This window comes from Loxodonta africana, chromosome 16, assembly GCF_030014295.1.
Source record: "Loxodonta africana isolate mLoxAfr1 chromosome 16, mLoxAfr1.hap2, whole genome shotgun sequence".
In the NCBI taxonomy this organism is placed as follows: Eukaryota; Metazoa; Chordata; class Mammalia; order Proboscidea; family Elephantidae; genus Loxodonta; species Loxodonta africana.
Window position 1 is genome coordinate 83390411 of NC_087357.1, and position 16908 is coordinate 83407318.

The window sequence follows — 16908 nt, forward strand, 5'->3', positions numbered from 1 at the left end:
ATGCAATGTATTGTTATTATTACTATGATGTTATTTAGAATTCCCCATGTTCCAGGCACTAGAGCTCACACCTCACACGTATGATAATCTCCTTAAATCCTCACAACTACGCTATGAGGTAGGTACTATGATTGCCACTTAAAGAAGAAGACACCAAGTTTCTAGTAGATTAACCAATTTCCTCAGAGTTCCCCAGCGCATGAAAAGAAGTCAGGCCTTGAACCCAGAGGTCTAGCTCCATATATGGACCACAGCCCCTCTGCTGCCTCCTCTTGGGGGGTGCAGTGGAGAGCACTCCTTGGGATGTGGTTGGGATTGGGGCCGGTCCCTTCCTTCCCTCTGGCTCTGCTAACCCAGGTTGGGCAGGCATCCCCAGGGCCTCTCCTGGGCAAGTGCTGCTTCTCAAGCTTACCTTCCTCCCTGGGCAAACACAAGGCCTGCCCCACCCGGAACTTGGGTAAGGACCAGCAGCCACCAAGTCGGCTCCTATGCCTGGCGACCCTGTGTGTGTCAGAGGAGTACGGTGTTCCATATAGGGTTTTCATTGGCTGATTTTTCAGAAGTAGGTCACCAGACCTTTCTTCAAGGTGCCTGTAGGTGGACTTGAACCACCAACTTTTTGGTTAGCAGCTGAGCATTTTAATGTTTGCATCACCCAGGTTTCAGGAACCTTGGGAGGCTCATGAGATAGTTTTAGGCAAGAATGTTGTTTTCAATATTTTAGAAGTTTATTTTCATATAATTAGGAAAATACAGACTGCACATCAAACCAGTGATTTCACAGATATTATAATGCTTAGGGTGAGGTTGGAGTTTAAAAGCGAGTGAATATAAAGATAAATATGAAGAACATAAGTATACAGGTAGTGAAGAAAAATCAGGAAGGTGGTATGGGAATGAGAAGAACGTGGGATTACATTGATTGATTGGGGGGTATTTCTCAGAGAGCGGAGGGAAGAAAAGAGCAGAAAAGTCATTATTCTCTTATCAGGTCCTGTGTGAGAAACTACTCTGATAATAATAATTAGCTTTTCCTGAGCACTCACTGGCTCTGTGGTTGGCACTTTACACATATTGCTCATTTCATCTTTAAAACAACCTGTGAGGTCAGTAACTGTCACTCTTATTTTGCAAAATGCCAACAACAATCTCAAACAACTGAGGTTGAGGGGATGTGAAGCCCCAGAGAACCACCTGCATGGGTGTAATGAAGCACCTCTCCGGTGAAGGAAGTGTTGGGAGGAGGTGGGGCCTCTGCCCTGAGGGGCTCCAGAGGCCTGAGGCTGCAGGTGGAGGGACTAAAGTGACCTGTGTTCAAAGTGAGTGTGAACCTTGCAGCTACAGGGGAAGACACGGTGGTGAGCTCCTTGTAATAGGAGGTATCCAGGCTCCTCTCTGAAACCAAGATTCTGACCCATTTTTCTGATCCTTCCCAAAGCATCCAAGCCCATTCTATTTCCCTGGGAGCAGCTGCTCTCAAGCTCATTTGAGGAAACCTAGGCATGTAAGTTGGAATCCACTCGACAGCACTGGTTTGGGTAGGTGTTGGAGAGTGTCTAGGGGCTGGGCTCAGGCCCCCATCTGCCCCTGGCCTAGTCCTGAGAAGCATGAGGCCACGTGGCTGAGCAGAGGGGCTGCTCTGGCCTGGGATCTTCACCTGGTTCTGCCTCTGAACTTCTATGTGGCCTTAGATAAGACCGTTTCCATGGGCCCCAGTTAGAGGACCTGTGTGGTCCCTGATGGCCGTAGACTCTCAGGGTTTACATTTCAGACCTCCATGTCCGGGACTCAGGTTCCCTCAGTCGGGCTCCCAGCCTGGCATAGAGGGGCACTCGGCAGGTCCTTGAGGAATGCTAGAGAATGAGTGAGTGAGTGGATGAATGAATGAACAGGTGGATGTTAAGGTAAAGTCATCACAGTGATGTCGGTGCCCGATGCCTGGTAGAGACAACAGGCTGCAGACTGCCCAGTATTTGGGGCCCAGCTCACCTGTTACAACACATTTCCACCAAATGGCAGTGAAGGGTTTTGGAAAAGGCATATTGTTGTACCTACCAGGTTGGGAGCCGAAGAGAGATCTCAGCCAGGCAGCAGTGTTTTCTGAGCCTCCAGGGACTTGAGGGAAGGAGACCATATGGAGGCCCCCTGTTTACTGAGGAGGTTATGAAGCATCCCACATAGTCGGAAGCAACGTGAGTACATGTGAGCACGCGAACACACACACCCCCCCTGATCTGAGCATGTGACGTGTACCCAAGACCAAAACCAATTTTGGCTGAGAGAGATTTGATTTGATGCTAAATAAATTTCATCAGGATTTTCATATGAAGAGTCTGTTCCTCCCCAAATGTGCCCTGCTCGGCTGCATTTTAATGTGAGCAAATCCAATCCCTGAGCTCTTGCAGGCCCCACAACTGGGTTCACAGGACTCCTCACTCCTGGATTCTGGGCTGTGTCAGGGAGGCAGCGTCTGTCACAAGTGGCTTCCAGGGGACAGAGCTTCTATCAAAGAATGAATGAGGAGGGGCCTGGGTGGGCCAGGGCAGCCCGGGGACCTGGTCAGCAGTGCAGAGAGTAGTCGAGGGGGGGCCTGGGTGGGCCAGAGCAGCCTGGGGACCTGGTCAGCAGTGCACAGAGTGGTCGAGGGGGGGCCTGGGTGGGCCAGAGCAGCCCGGGGACCTGGTCAGCAGTGCAGAGTGTGGTTGGGGGGGGGACTGGGTGGGCCAGAGCAGCCCAGGGGACCTGGTCGGCAGTGCAGAGAGTGGTCGAGTGGGGGCCTGGGTGGGCCAGAGCAGCCTGGGGACCTGGTCGGAAGTGCAGAGAGTGGTCGGGGCAGGGGGGGCCTGGGTGGGCCAGAGCAGCCCAGGGGACCTGGTCGTCAGTGCAGAGGGTGGTTGAGGAGGGGCCTGGGTGGGCCAGAGCAGCCCAGGGGACCTGGTCGTCAGTGCAGAGGGTGGTCGAGGAGGGGCCTGGGTGGGCCAGAGTAGCCCAGGGGACCTGGTCTGCAGTGCAGAGAGTGGTCGAGGGGGGGCCTGGGTGGGCCAGAGCATCCCAGGGGACCTGGTCGTCAGTGCAGAGGGTGGTCGAGGAGGGCCCTGGGTGGGCCAGAGCAGCCCAGGGGACCTGGCAGGCAGTGCAGAGAGCAGTTGAAAGGGGGCCTGGTGGGCCAGAGCAGTCCGGGGAACTGGTTGGCAGTGCAGAGGGTGGTCGAGTGGGGGCCTGGGTGGGCCAGAGCATCCCAGGGGACCTGGTCGTCAGTGCAGAGAGTGGTCGAGTGGGGGCCTGGGTGGGCCAGAGCAGCCCATGGACCTGGTGGGTAGTGCAGAGAGTGGTCGAGGAGGGGCCTGGGTGGGCCAGAGCAGCCCAGGAACCTGGTCCGCAGTGCAGAGAGCTCCAGGTGGGCCTCCTCCATCCTCCACTGCTGAATTCAAGCTCCTTCCACACCACTCAGCCATCACTCCGAGTGCCTGCTGCATGTCAGCCCACAACAAGTTGCTGGCATCCCCTGCCTCTAAAAGGTCCAGGGAATGGCAGTACAGGACGTCCAGCTGAATTAGAATTTCAGAGAAGCAACAAATGCTTTTTTTTTAGCCTAAGTATGCCGTGTAGCCAGATGGAGAGGCCCAGCTGAGCCTGCAGTGGATGGAGCCGTTTCCTGGGCTGACATCAGTGCACCCCTGGGTGCTGGTCTTCCTCTCTGAAATCCACACGGAGACCCCCCGCCCCTCTCTGAGTGCTGCCATTAGAGGGGCACCTAGCCTCACTGGGTGCCCTGCCGTGTCCTCACAGGGGGTGTGGCGGGCTGAGAGAGGCCCCTGGAAAGCAGTCGGAGTGAGGAATGCACGGAAAGCAGGGTTTATTTGGGTGGGGGACAGAGAGGGGACTTGCCCTGTAGGGGAGCTATGGCTTTGACCTCGCCGGTGGAGGTGGGCATCGGGCCCTTGGTGGGGTGGGGCGGGGTCTCGTCTCCTAGTTTATGAAGCTTTCATGGGGCAAAGCTCAGCTGGGAGAGAGCTGAGCAGGAGAGAGTGAATGGACTATGGGGCCCTGACCCCAGAGGCTGGGAGAACGCCTTACAAGCCCCCGGTCCTGAGACCCAGTCCAGTCTGCTGTCTGCTCCAGAATTTCCCCAAGTGGAAGGGCTCCATCAGCCTCACCAGGAGATGGTTAAACATGCAGATTCTGCGGGGCCAGGAGACCCAAACTAACATATCAGATATTTCTGAAGCAATGTAGTCCAAAGTGTGGGGCCTGGCTCCAGCCTGACAAAACGCCTGCCCTTATCAAGTGTCCTGGCATCTACTCCAGCCCACACACTGATGTCTCTGGGCCGGAGCGGAGTGGCGTGGGGCACAGGGACAGGCTCAGCAAGAAAAATGAATGAGTGAATAATAAGTGATGGATGGAAAGACTGCATCACGTCTGGGACAGGCGGTTTGTCATCTGCTTCTTTCCCTCCATAAAATACAATGAGCAGATGTGATTTGAGTCTCACAAGCCTTGTGCTGACACCAGTCAGGGTCCAGTGTTATAGAAAGAGAGGCAGAAGTGGCAGGAAGTGGGGACTAAGCAGGGACTGACTGCCCCTCGCTGTGCATGCCTGTCCTCAGATCCTGGGCTGCGAGTATCAAGCTGCTGTCCCGTGGCTGGGCTTGGCTCCTGCACCCCACGGGTCCTTGTCTCCTGGGCCTGGCCCTCCAGACAGGCCCATCATTCATGGAGTCCTTGGCTCTGGGCCTCTGAGAGCTATCACGCTGCTTCTCCCCATGGCCCCTGTCATTTCCACTGTGATGGGGGCCTCAGCACTGAGTCCTGCTCTCATCCTTGGTCCTTCTGCCCTGGCCACCCCTTCATCACTGACACCTATCAGGTGCTGCAGCCCAAAAGGTAGGGCTTCTGTATCCACCCAGGCCCGAGGGGCCTCATGTTACAGATGAGGCCGGAACCTTCAGGCACTTCCCTCCGCCGTGCTTGGGCCTTTCTCCCCATCCCCGTCCTGCCCTGTGGAGCCTCCCTTAGCTCTGGCCACCTGTTGTACTCTGCTCTGACCCTTGGGCCCTGCAGCTGGGCTCATCTGGAAGGGCCCCATGGTGTCTCTCTGCTCCCTCGGACTTTGTGTGGAACAGCTCCCCTTCCTTAAGCAAACGGAGAGCTGCTCCTAGAGGCCTGGGGAAGTGTGGGGACTCCTGCTTTATGGCCACCAGGAAGGAGGCTGCACCAGGCAGCCAGCTGCAGCTCGCTGAGATGGGCACTCTGAAGTGGCCTTAGCAGTGATTGCTTCCTCCCAGCCTCCTCCACAGGGGCCTGCTCAGCCCACAGCTCTGACCCTGCAGGCACCCAGCTCCATGGGTGCACTCAGCTGCTGCACCGTGGGCGCTGGCATCCTCCCAGCCATAGCCTGGGCCATAACATCCCTCAGGGTCTCCTCAAGTTCCTCCCAGCTCTCCACCACCTGGCCTCGCCCCACCCCTGAGGGGCTACTCCCTTGACCTGCTGCCATTCCTGCTTTATACTCCCAGGACCACAACTCAGAGTGTCACCCACCATCTCTCTCATCTTAACAACCCTCATGGAGCACCGCCTGTGAGCTGAGCACTGGGCTACAGCCCCGTGGGGTGGTGGTCCCCCGACTCGCACTCACCCTGCCTGTCGCCTGGCCCCCACCCCCACAGCCCCATAGCAATGGCAGCCCCGCCTCTCGGCCTCCAAGCTGCCTGAGACCTTTTCTTATTTTTCATTCCTCCCCAGCACAGCCTGCCTTTGCCAGTACCACCCCCACTTCTTATAAAGCCCCTTCTCCATCTCAACAAGGCCGAGGCATATTTGCCGGCCAGGTCTTATTCTAGGGCCACCTACTTCAGCCAGGATGTCACCGTGCCTTCCCTAGGGCATGGGGCGTTAGCCGTCCTCCCTCAGGTTACAGTTGTTTGTGCACGCCCTCTTCTCTTCCGATACGGGCGAGCCAGAGGCAGTCCTGGAGAAATGCTTGTTGGATGACTGAACCCAAGACAGCCTCTGGCCAGCAGACCCTCCGGCCTTGGTAAACGCTGCGAGTCCTATTTGGAGAAACGACTGCAGGTCCAGCCTGGTTATTTATGACCCTGCTTCTTGGCCTTCCCGGGAGTGGCGCTCTCTGCTCTTAAATTTATAGGCGGCCCTTGCAGTCCAGGCTGACTAGGGGATTGCAAATGGACTGTGTGCTGATGCCTTCTGCAGACAGTGCCAGGGGCCGTGAGATCCTTGGCTTCTGGGTCTCACCCAGGAGGGTTGCTCTGGACCTGGGATGCATTCCCCCTACCACCATCCCCTTGGCGAAGACCTCAGCACACTCAGAGACATCAGTTTTTTCTAACTGCCCATCACTCACCATTTTTGCCATAGTTAAAAACCACCCAGATTTTCAAAATATTTAAGTTGACTCGCTGTATCTCTGGAGGACAGATGACCCAGGGTCCTAAGACACTGAGTCTGCTTTCTTGCTATTCCTGGCTCTGAGCTAAACTGGGTGGGGACATCCCATTCAGGTCTCTGTAGGGCTTAGAGAAATACGGGAAGGACTCATATCCCCACTGTCTTGTAGAAAAGAAATCCTGGGAAGAGGAGTTGTTATTAATTGAATTTTGTCCCCAAAACAGTTATGTTGAAGTCCTAACCCCTGTACCTGTAAATATGACCCTGTTTGGAAATACGGGTTTTCATATCAGAGTAGGGTATATCCTCAACCTAATCGCTTCTGAGTATGTCTTACAAAAGAGCAGAATGGACACAGAGTCACGTATGCAGGGGAGACAGATGCCACGTGAGGACCCAGCTACAAGTACAGGAACGTCAAGACTTGCCGGCAGACATCAGAAACCAGGAAAGAGAGCTCTGCAGAATGAATCCACACAGCCAAGACCCTGATCTGACTTTTAGCCTCTGGAGCTGTTCTCTCAGTCTATTCAGTTGTGGTATTTGTTGTTACTGCTGCCTTACGCAACTAAGCCAGGAGTGGAAGTTCAGAAGCCTGGCCACCTCCTGACCCTCACGTGCCTACCTGAGTTGGATTTTACTGAAGAGCAGGTGGATTTCCTTTCAAGGAGTTTTGGAAGACTTGGGGTATGGAGGAGACACTTCGATTGAATGTGATGTCTTCAGGACCAACTGCAGGCATGAGCAGGTGCCCGGAATTCCTCAGCAGGGCTCGACTACCCCATCAGCCATGCATTTTGCAGATGGAAAACAAAAGTTGCATAGTGTCAAGATTTTCCTAGGGTGAGCTCACAGTAAAGCCAACACCTGGACTTGGGGTCCTTGGCCTCTGTGTAAGGGTGGGCACTAGGAGAGCCTGCCCAGCCAAAGCCTGTAGGGATCCCCCACCTGCTGTGGGTACAGAGACGGGGCCCGCAGGCAGGCCAGGAGGGGTGAAGGTGGGGCAGGCAGGTGGGCCAGGAGGGGCAGAGATGAGACAGGCAGGTAGGCCAGGAGGGGCAGAGGTGGGGCAGGCACACTGAGGCAGGTGTGTTGCCGGCAGGCTAACTTCCCAGTGCCAGGATTGGGCCTCACTCTTGCCTGCACCCTGTGGCCCAGCCTTCTTAGCAGTGGCCACTCACACCCATGACCCCATCCACTAAGAGCAAGACAAAGGGAGGAGCCAGTTCCCAAGAGGAGGTAGGGGGCTGAGAAACACCCCGAAGGTGGGCTGTGCTTCCCTGGGGCTTTTCTGTCTTTCTAAATATGAAGATGCAAATACCCACATGGAAAATGGTGATAATTTTAAACTCAGGAGACTTCTCACGTTTGGAAAAGAGTTACTTTAATAAAATAAAGACAATACCTATTTTTCATCAGTTTCCAGTAAACAACCCAATTTTTTTTCAGTGCAATAAACCCTTTGATAAGGTGGCTCATGAGTAACTTGGTGTGAAGTGTGGCTTCAGCTTCTACCATCGAGCTGCTGGGAGACCCCTGAATGCGTGCTTGTCCATCTTGTAGAGGCACATTCTTCTGGACTCAAAGGTGGAGTTCCTGGGGCCATGGAGCCAGTCCAATGGGCTCTGGTGCCATGGGGGAGGAAGGGGAGGCCCCGAGGTTCCCTCTGTAGCCGGCTCAGGCCCTGCATCCTGTCGCACTTCACCTGGTGCCACTGCCCTCAGAGAGCACCCAAGGAGGGCCCAGTGCCGTCTCTTCCCCCTACCCATCTGCAGACCAGCAGAAGATCCTCCCCTTCTCATCACCAACCAGGAGCTTGGACTGGTTCCTTGGGAAGAGAATGGAAAGACAGGTGTCAGGATAAGTCTGAGTCCCTCACTTGGGAAGCTGCAACACAGGGGTTCAGTTCTAGACCCACAGCCCACACCCAGCCTCATCTCCTTGGAGAAGGGGAAAGGAGGGTGAGACCCTAGGGAACTTTCAAGCTGTGAGTAATGGGTCCCAAAGAACTCAGGGGAAGCTCCCAGAAGCCCAGGCCCCAAGGAACAGGGCCAGGCCCTGCCTTTTTTCTCTCCAACATCACCTGTGAGCCAGTCCTCAGGGCAGAACGGATTTCAAGTTCTCCAGCAAAACAGAGCAGTCAGTACTGGCCTCTTCCTGCCCCTTCCCAGGCCCTCCCCTGCCCCACCCACCTCAGCCTGGCTCCTGAAATGCTGTGTAGTTCCATTGACAGAAACCAGAATGGACTACTCCACGGCCGTGAAGAAGGAAAGAACATGGCTGTTGAAAGCCAGCAACCTCTTGAGACTAAACTTCCTAGTTGTAGGTGGGGTTAGTAATAGTAACTACCTCCACTGGGTTAAAATTCTTTATACACAGGGAGGAAACCCTGGTGGCGTAGTGGTTAAGAGCTACAACTGCTAACCAAAAGGCTGGCAGTTTGAATCCACCAGGTGCTCCTTGGAAACTCTACAGGGCAGTCGTACTTTGTCCTGCAGGGTCCCTATGAGTCAGAATCAACTCAAGAGCAATGGCTTTGGCTTTTTTTTTTTTTTTTTTTTTTGATTATACACTTGTCATTCTATATTGTTGTTAGTTGCTGTCCAGTTGGCCCCTAACTTGTGGCAATCCCATGACCAATGGAATGAAAAGTTGCCCGGTCCTGGAATAGCCCATAATCAGAGAACGGCCATCCTAGTCTGGAAGCTCTGCTGAAGCTTGCTCAACATCACGGCAACACGCAAGCCTCCACTGACAGACGGGCAGTGTCTGCGTGAGGTGCTTGGCCGGAACGGAGCAAGGTCCTCTCCACGGAAGGTGAGACTTTTACCCCTGAACCACCATTGCCTCACGTCAACTCGGAGACTCAAGAGCCATGTTCTGTTAATGTACAATAGTCATTAAACCAAATGGTACCTGGGTGCTGGAACTCAGGGCAAAAGTCCCTCTTTAGAATAAAATTACAAAACAATATATTCTATTCTACTTTTTAGATTACTTTATGAATTCATAATACTGATGAGGGAGAGAAAGCAAGTGCATTTGCAAGAGCATTTGTGTGTTAAGAACATCTCCTGGAGCCCTGCATGGCCACCTCGTCTGTCTCTTGTGCCTGGAACCCTCCTGGGTCCTGCAGTGAGGCGGCCTCCCAGGCAAAGCGGTCCAAGCCCAGGGCGTCTGGGCTTGCCTAGAGGTGCCCCCCCCCGGCGCCCTCTGCTGGAGGCCTGGAGAAACCAGGCGGTGGTTACCTGGACACAGACAAAGCTGTCACTGCAGGGCTGGTCTTACTGGGCTTCCCTGTCAAAGCGACACTGACATCCAGCTCTCGGCACAGGGCCAGATTCTTCTCCCACCTGTGACCTGTGGGCAGAGTCCAAGAGAATATTTAGAAAACCCTGAGTGGCTTCACACATGTGCACATCTGTACAAAGGAATACAAACACACAGGCACATATTTATATTTGTGGTCAGCAAGTTGTTAAATTGAGGGGGAAAATATATTTAATCTTGGCCTGTGCTGTTGCAAAAAGAGCCGTCCCAATTTAATTTGCAGGCTGTGATAGTTACATGTGCTGACGTGCTGCGGTATCCATTGTGTACCAAATTGGATTTGTGTATTATTGCTTTCTAAATTGCATGCCTAGTTCAGCAAAATTGTTCATCAGTGTTTACTGGCTTTATGCTTAATAAGATACCCCACAATACCTTGCTGCCAGGACGTAATGCAGCCCGTAATTGCCCAGTAAAAATAAATTGCATAAAGTCGGCATTATCAACTTATCTAAATCCTCTCACCACAACCAGTAACTAAATGCTGAGAATGTTTTTTCAAAAAACATAACTCGATGATTGGTACTTCACTCATTTTAATGATGGCATTTGGCGACAGGCAGTGACTCCTTCCACATGGACAGTGGGATGGAGAGACAGTCAGTGGGACACAGCCCTGCAAGGCCTCCAGCAGCATCAGGGCTGGAAAGACACTGCTGCCCCAGTGATCCCCAGGTGGCCACCTCTGTGTGCAGACAGGCCTGTGCGCCAAGAAAAGCAAGATGGGTGCAGACAGGTGCAGACGGAGCCACCTTGAAGCAGAACCAGGCATTTTCAAGTTTGTGTACAACTCCAAACAAGCTTTTCTCCAGCACTTGTAATGTATCAGATTGAGTCCCAATCTACAGAGTGATCCCTGAAATAAACTGTATTCAACTGGGTTGGTTCCTGCTGCAAATGACAAACAAATGAATTCAAGGCAGAAATCAGATTTTATCTGCCCACAAATGCAGTACCCTTAATGGCTTCAAAGATCTAGTTTTTTGCGCCTTCGACATCTGAGGGATGCAGCAATATACGTACAAGAGGGCACGTGTGAAAATGCCCTGTGTCGTGCCCAAACCTGGTTCCTGTACAACAAAATTGTTTTAGCAATATTAGAACATGCTTCCTTATTAAAGAACTCCACGGACTAGGTTTGCAATACCTGCCCGGAGGTTTGTTAACTCTAAACCGGCCCGGGCTGATCTTTGTGGCTGTGCCTGTGCCCTGACGTCACTGCATCAGAACCCTCCCTTGCACTGTAATCAGAGCCCTGGCAGTTCATTCTGGAGGCAGCGGTGACCTCAGATCAGGACCGTCGGGAGAGGTGGGGTGTGGACCTAGGGCCCCCTGTTGGTCTGAAACCATCTTGTAAGTTTTCTAATGTCACCAGCTAGTGTGTTTGGAGACAAGGAACTCACAGGAGTCTGAGAAAATGGTCACCATGACCTACATTTTGTCGAACAGATTCTTGTCTGTGTCTGTGCTTTTTGACATCAGCACTCTGCACGTGAGGAATAGAAGTACCTCTCTGTGAAAGAGGAGGAGGCTGAGGGCTAGAGAAATTGCTGGTGGCAGAGCTGGGCCTCTCATTTCTCCAGGCCCCTTACCAACGAGCACAGCCTCGTCACAACCGTTGATCCTGGACAGAAGCAGAGTCACTGGCACTTCCAGAGCCCGGGGAACGGTCCTAATGTGTCTTTTGTTCATCTGCACATCCACCCACCCAGCATTCTCTCCCAGACATCCATTATCAACCATGGGCTGAGCTAATTAATGCCTTTAGCCTGATGGGCCTTGAGAGCTGCAGAAACTGGCAGTTGAGCCCAAGACTCAAACGGAGCGCTCTAGTGCTCACCACAGAACGAGGACCATGCGCGCGTCTGCTCTGGGTGGTGAGGAGAGGGGAGAGTTCGGCCCCGGCTCTCATACGAAGTGCCTAGAGTTCCTGAGAATACACAGCCCCACACTTCTTCCTTTTCATGCTGAGATGGACTGGTTCCTGTGGTCTCAAAGTTGGTGTTAGCTGCCACTGAGCCAGCCCCGAGGGAGATCTCAAGCACAACAGAACTAAACAGTGCCCAGTCCTGTGCCGTACCTATGACTGAGTGCAGATCAGACCCTTGTGACCACAGGGTTTTCATTAGTAGGGCACCAGGCCTTTCTTCCTAGTCCATCTTAGTCTGGAAGCTCCATAGCTCCATAGCAAGCCTCCTCATAGAAACATAGAACACACAAGCCTCCACTGGTCAGGAGTCAAACCCAGGTCTCCCACATGTAAGGAAAAAATTCTCCCACTGAGCCTCCAATGTCCTGGTCCCAAAGTATCCTAGAGACGTTAGGACCTATGAACTGTGGCTGGATGCAGCTGTAGATGCTTGTGGGATCACTGCTCCGCATCAGCCCAGGCTGTTGCGGGGCCCCGTAATGATGATGTTTTACGGAAAGGGCTCCCAAGGCAGAACACAGGCCCTGCCACAGAGGAAAGGCTGACCACGTGCCAGCGCCTGCTCACACGGAGGAAGAATTCAAGAGTGAAGGAGTCAAGGAGTGTGTGAAGCATTTTAAAACTGATTGAAACAGTTTCTCTTTTCAGAAGGCAGCCTCCAGCAATCCAGGACATTCTCTTCTGTGGATGCTAACAGGTTCCGGAATGCGAAGCACGCAGGGGGCTACCCGAAGGCTGTAATCACAGAAGAATTCTCGCTCCATATTAACGTATCTCTTTTCATCACAGGCACCCAGGAAAGATGTCTCAGCTCTGGGCCAGAGAGCAAGAGACAATCTCTGGCGATGACGAAGCTCAGACGGAAGGTTGGCTGCACTAGAGAAGGTGAGGGTGACGGTGGGGACCCATGCCGGCTGTACTGGTAATGCGGGGGGGGACAGCGTTGGTGATTGTTGTGGGGGTGGCTTCCGTGGGGGTGGTGCCGGTGGAGGTTACAGCAGCAGTGGCGTTCTCTGGGGTGGCCACCATTTGGGCAGTGGTTGTGGCTGTTACGGTGGCAGCCGTGGCGATGACGGTAGTGATATACTCGCTGGGTACTTTCGGGCACGTTACTGAGCCCCCCGTGCCTCAGTCTCTCATCTGACCCACAGGTGTAACAGTGTGTACCTTGTAAGGTTGCTGTGAGAAGTAAGGGATGCACGTACAACGCTCTGAGTGAAGTCTGCTTGCCGCCAGCCCTCTGCCACTGTGGCGCCTAAATGGTGGTCATGGTGGTGGTGGGGGCGGTGGCTTTGGTGGCAGGGATGGGACAGATTTTCTCACTTCAGTCCCATCCTCTACAACCCAAAGAGGGCTTTCTCCAGAGTGTGGATCTCTAACTGTGGTGCACACCGTGACTCACCTGGAAGCTTCGGAGACATGCAATCTCCTCCCCCCGACTCCAAATGGCAAAGTCCTTTCAGCAGGCTGGGCTGAGTAACAGGACCCGGGATCTACATTTTTGGTAAACAGCCTAGTGACTCTGAAGCAGACAACGCTCAGGGCCTCTCAACAGAGAGTTGTGTGGTTGAGCCAGGGTCTAGGGGGCCGGCTGGGACCACTTCCTCTTTTCTGGGCAAACAGCAAAGGCTTTGCTTTGTTCCTGTCTGTGGCCCAGCTGTCCAGGCCAATAGCCAGCTGGCCCTATGGCCTGGGCTGTGGAGTTTGGCATTTGAGAATCATCCAGGCAGAGACAGGAAAGTGTAGCTCCCCCTCCTGAAGCTCAGGAGCCCCTGAGAACTACCACAGCCCCTGTCCTTCACCAAGGAGCATCACAGAGCTGTGGAGGCCCGAGACACCACAGGGCTTCTCCACCTGTTTCACATTCCACCAGCAGCTCACAGTCAAGGCATCATTCCCTTCCCCTCTGAAAGCCTGCCAGCAACCCCAAGAGCCTCTCAGCCTCTTTGGGCTCCACAGGCTTGCGGGGAGCTACAGCCTGGGGCTGAGGGCAGAGGGGGAAGGAAAGGCTGGGGCCAGGCCAGGGCGAGCTGTATCCCGAGCGGGCAGGTACCTCTTGGGCTTGGAGGCTGAGCTGTGGGCCCCTCTGCCACCGCATGCTGGGAAACAGACAGCTTCACATCCTCCGTCTTCCAGATCTGTCCAAACAGAGAAAATGCCTTGGGCCGGGAAAGGGAGCAGGCCCTGAGGGAAGACGCTAATTTATTCTCAGGAAAAAAGTTTACTTAGGCTTCAGTTTCCCTTTGTGAACACTTTGGCTGATCAAAATTGTAGCTTGGAGGGGTTCAGCTCCCCACCCCTCTGTCTGTTAGTGCATCTTCCCTGCCCTGACCTGCAGGAAGAGACCCAATGGCTAGTTCATTAGTATTTCCCTAGCTAGCACCCCCTTGCCCTCCCTGCTGCCATCCTGGGAAGCCCAGGAAGCCCGAGAAGCCTGGGAAGCCATAGCCCCCGCCCCCACTCCCATGCCCAGCCCCTGGTTGGCCTGCGTGCTGGTGCCTCTCTGCACAGTTTCTCCTGTGTTCTGAGTCTAGAGGACAGGGACCAGCCTTGGCTTAAATGCTGTGCCTTGCCCTCACTTGCTGTGGGCACCTGGTCTGGCATGGCCTCCAATGTGTGACTGCAGACTCAGACCCCTGGAGGAAGTCAGCAGAAGGGAGAGCAACCCATTTCTGGTACCGTGACCCAGTTCCGCCCAAGACACACCTACCCGGACCATGCCGTCGTGGCTCCCCGTGATGATGACATGGCTTGTGTCCCATGCCGGCCCCTCCAACACACAGCAGCAGGTTATAGCTCCTTCTGGGCCCCAGGCTGTGGCAATGCTGGCCAGGGGCTGTCCATTGACAGTCCACAGGGACAAATGGGCGCCAGCACAGGAGACCACGGTGCCCTGCAGCAGGACAAGCTGGCGTCACTGCCTGGCCCTCTGACACTTACCTAGCCACCCAGTTTGTACACCCGAACACCTCAACCTACCATCCTCTGAACCCAGGTACCCCAGGACTCTCCAAGGCACCTACTTCTTCCAAGCCGACTCATAGGTCAGCCGTGTTCTCAGCCAACTGCAAACTCTTGGCTCTTTTCAAAATATAATCATGTCTTTGGATACTGTTTTTCCCAGCAGACACTAAGTGGCTCACCCTTTGGGCTCCTTCCACAAAACTCTCCCTGGTCAGATACTGAATGGCATAGAAGACCAGGATGGAGACTGCCCTTGGCTCTGGACACTGGACCTGCACCGGGACAGCTAGCCTTACTTTCATGAAGAAGCTTTAGACTTCTCCAGTGGAAGGCAGGGGCAGAGGCTCAGACAACTGCAAATAGCTCATGGACTTGGACAGTGTTCCTGAGTTGCTAATTTCTGAGGAGCATGTCCCCACTGTACCCTGAGAGTTCATGTCTAGAATCGTTGCTCCTCAAGTCCTTGTCTATGCTGTGCCCCATTAAGTAGTGGCCACTGTCACTGAAGACCCACGGAGCCAGCTGGGGCCATAGCCATGTAGGCAGGGAGCTCAGTGCCCCACTTGTGGGTTTCCCCAGACCCCTAGGCCATCCATCATGGTACTTCCTGAATTGTTTGGTATAGTCTGCTTGAGGCCAGGGCTCATGTCTGATCACCTCTGTGCCCAGTACCCAGCACTTGGCCAGGGAGGCACTTAACTCAGTTGGCTCCAGGAGAATTTGTCCTGGTGCCTGTCTCCTCTGAGGTCTCAGGACATAATTCCTTACATTCTCCCAGATCAGGGTTTGGTGTCTTCCCCAATAGATCTACCCATCTATCCATTAACCACCATCCATCCATCCTCCAATCCACTCAACCACTTACCAGCGCATTAATCCACCCATAAATCCATCTACCCAACCACCCAGTTATTTATCCATTCATCTGCCCACCCCCCCACCCACCACCCATCCACCCATCCATCCATCCATCCATCCACCCACCCATCCAATATTCACCCTGAATTCAAGCCTACCTAGGACACATCTTTTGCTACAGTGGCACTTCTGTCATCTCCTCCTCCTATGAGGCCCTTCCTACCAGCTCCACCCGTGCCCTGGGTCCCTGGGGTTTTCTATGACCAGATACAGAAGCCTCTGCATCCTCAGGGAACCCTACGTCCCACAATGGAGCCTCCAGCTTGAGAGAATTTCCACAGTGAAAAAGAGCAAGTATAATAGTGACAGCTACCACTGATGAGAACCTATTCTATGCAGGCAATGTCAGCTTAAATCTTTTGCAGAATGAGGTAAGACATGAGCACATAAATACACCAGGCCCTTTATGTGTATTATCTCTTTAATCTCAACAAAAACCCTATGGTGTAGATATTACAGTTCCATTTACAGCCCAGAGAAGATACCCCAGTTCCTACAGACAGTAAGTAGCACAGCTGGAATTTGAAATCAGATTCATGAATCTCCAAAGTCCATGAATGTTCTTTCTGTCATCTGTCCCTCACCTCACGGCAGAGTGTATACGTGTATGTCTTGGGGGGGTGTGGTTTCTCCAAGTCAAGAAGCCTTCCCCACCTTCTCTCTCTCTCTCACACACACACACAAGTCCCAGGAAGGCTCATCTTTGCTTCGATATCCAGCATGAATGGACTAGCAGAGATCCTTCTTGCCATGGTGGTAAGAGGAACCTGCCAAGACGATACTGATTTGCAGTCAACAAGCTGAATTTGTTAAGCCAAGCCCAGGAAGACCTTCACTGAAGCTGGATCTCCCTGGCCCTACTCTCTGGTGGCCATCATGGAACAGACTCCTCCCACAACTCCAGCAAAAAACAAGAGCTAGACCCAGCACTGCACGTGTTGATGGCTGTGCTCTGCCACACATTTGGGGCCTGCTCAACATCCTGGGTGCTTAGCGCCTCCCTGCCCCTGGGCTTTCTCTCAGGAAGTTGTCTACCATGCTGGATTACAGACACCAGGACACGGGCACCGAGAAAGCAATGTCTCACCGAGACGTCACTGATCGCGATGGCGGAGATGCCCTCCCGGTGGGCAGGCAGGCGGGCCACGTGGGTAAGGTGGTCCAGATCCCACAAGATGCAGGTGCAGTCCTGGGAACCGCTCACCAGGAGGCTGAAGGTGATGGATGCCGCCAGGCACTTGACAGCCTTCGTGTGTCCGTACAAGGCCTGGGGACAGGAGATACCAGTTATGAGAGAGGCCCCTCATTTCAGCTACTTGAGGGGATGATCCTGTCCTTCATTTACTGCTGGGCTA

The 16908-nt window shown here is 53.7% G+C and overlaps 1 protein-coding gene across 10 annotated transcripts in view; it reads right to left on the minus strand.

Annotated features, from left to right (window-relative positions):
- Positions 1–7756: 7756 nt before the first annotated feature.
- Positions 7757–16908, minus strand: part of WDFY4 (WDFY family member 4) — a 415213-nt gene continuing 406061 nt past the window's right edge. For 9 of the 10 annotated variants that reach the window (XM_064269858.1, XM_064269857.1, XM_064269855.1 and 6 more), the window contains 5 exons: positions 16641–16820; positions 14382–14564; positions 13725–13809; positions 9660–9771; positions 7758–8239 (listed from right to left, as the gene is read on the minus strand). In XM_064269858.1, coding sequence (XP_064125928.1) covers positions 8173–8239; positions 9660–9771; positions 13725–13809; positions 14382–14564; positions 16641–16820 — 627 coding nt within the window. In that variant the 3' untranslated portion in view covers positions 7758–8172. Of the gene's footprint in view, positions 8240–9659; positions 9772–13724; positions 13810–14381; positions 14565–16640; positions 16821–16908 lie in introns of all 10 variants that reach the window. The other variant, XM_064269860.1, reaches the window with a different exon arrangement.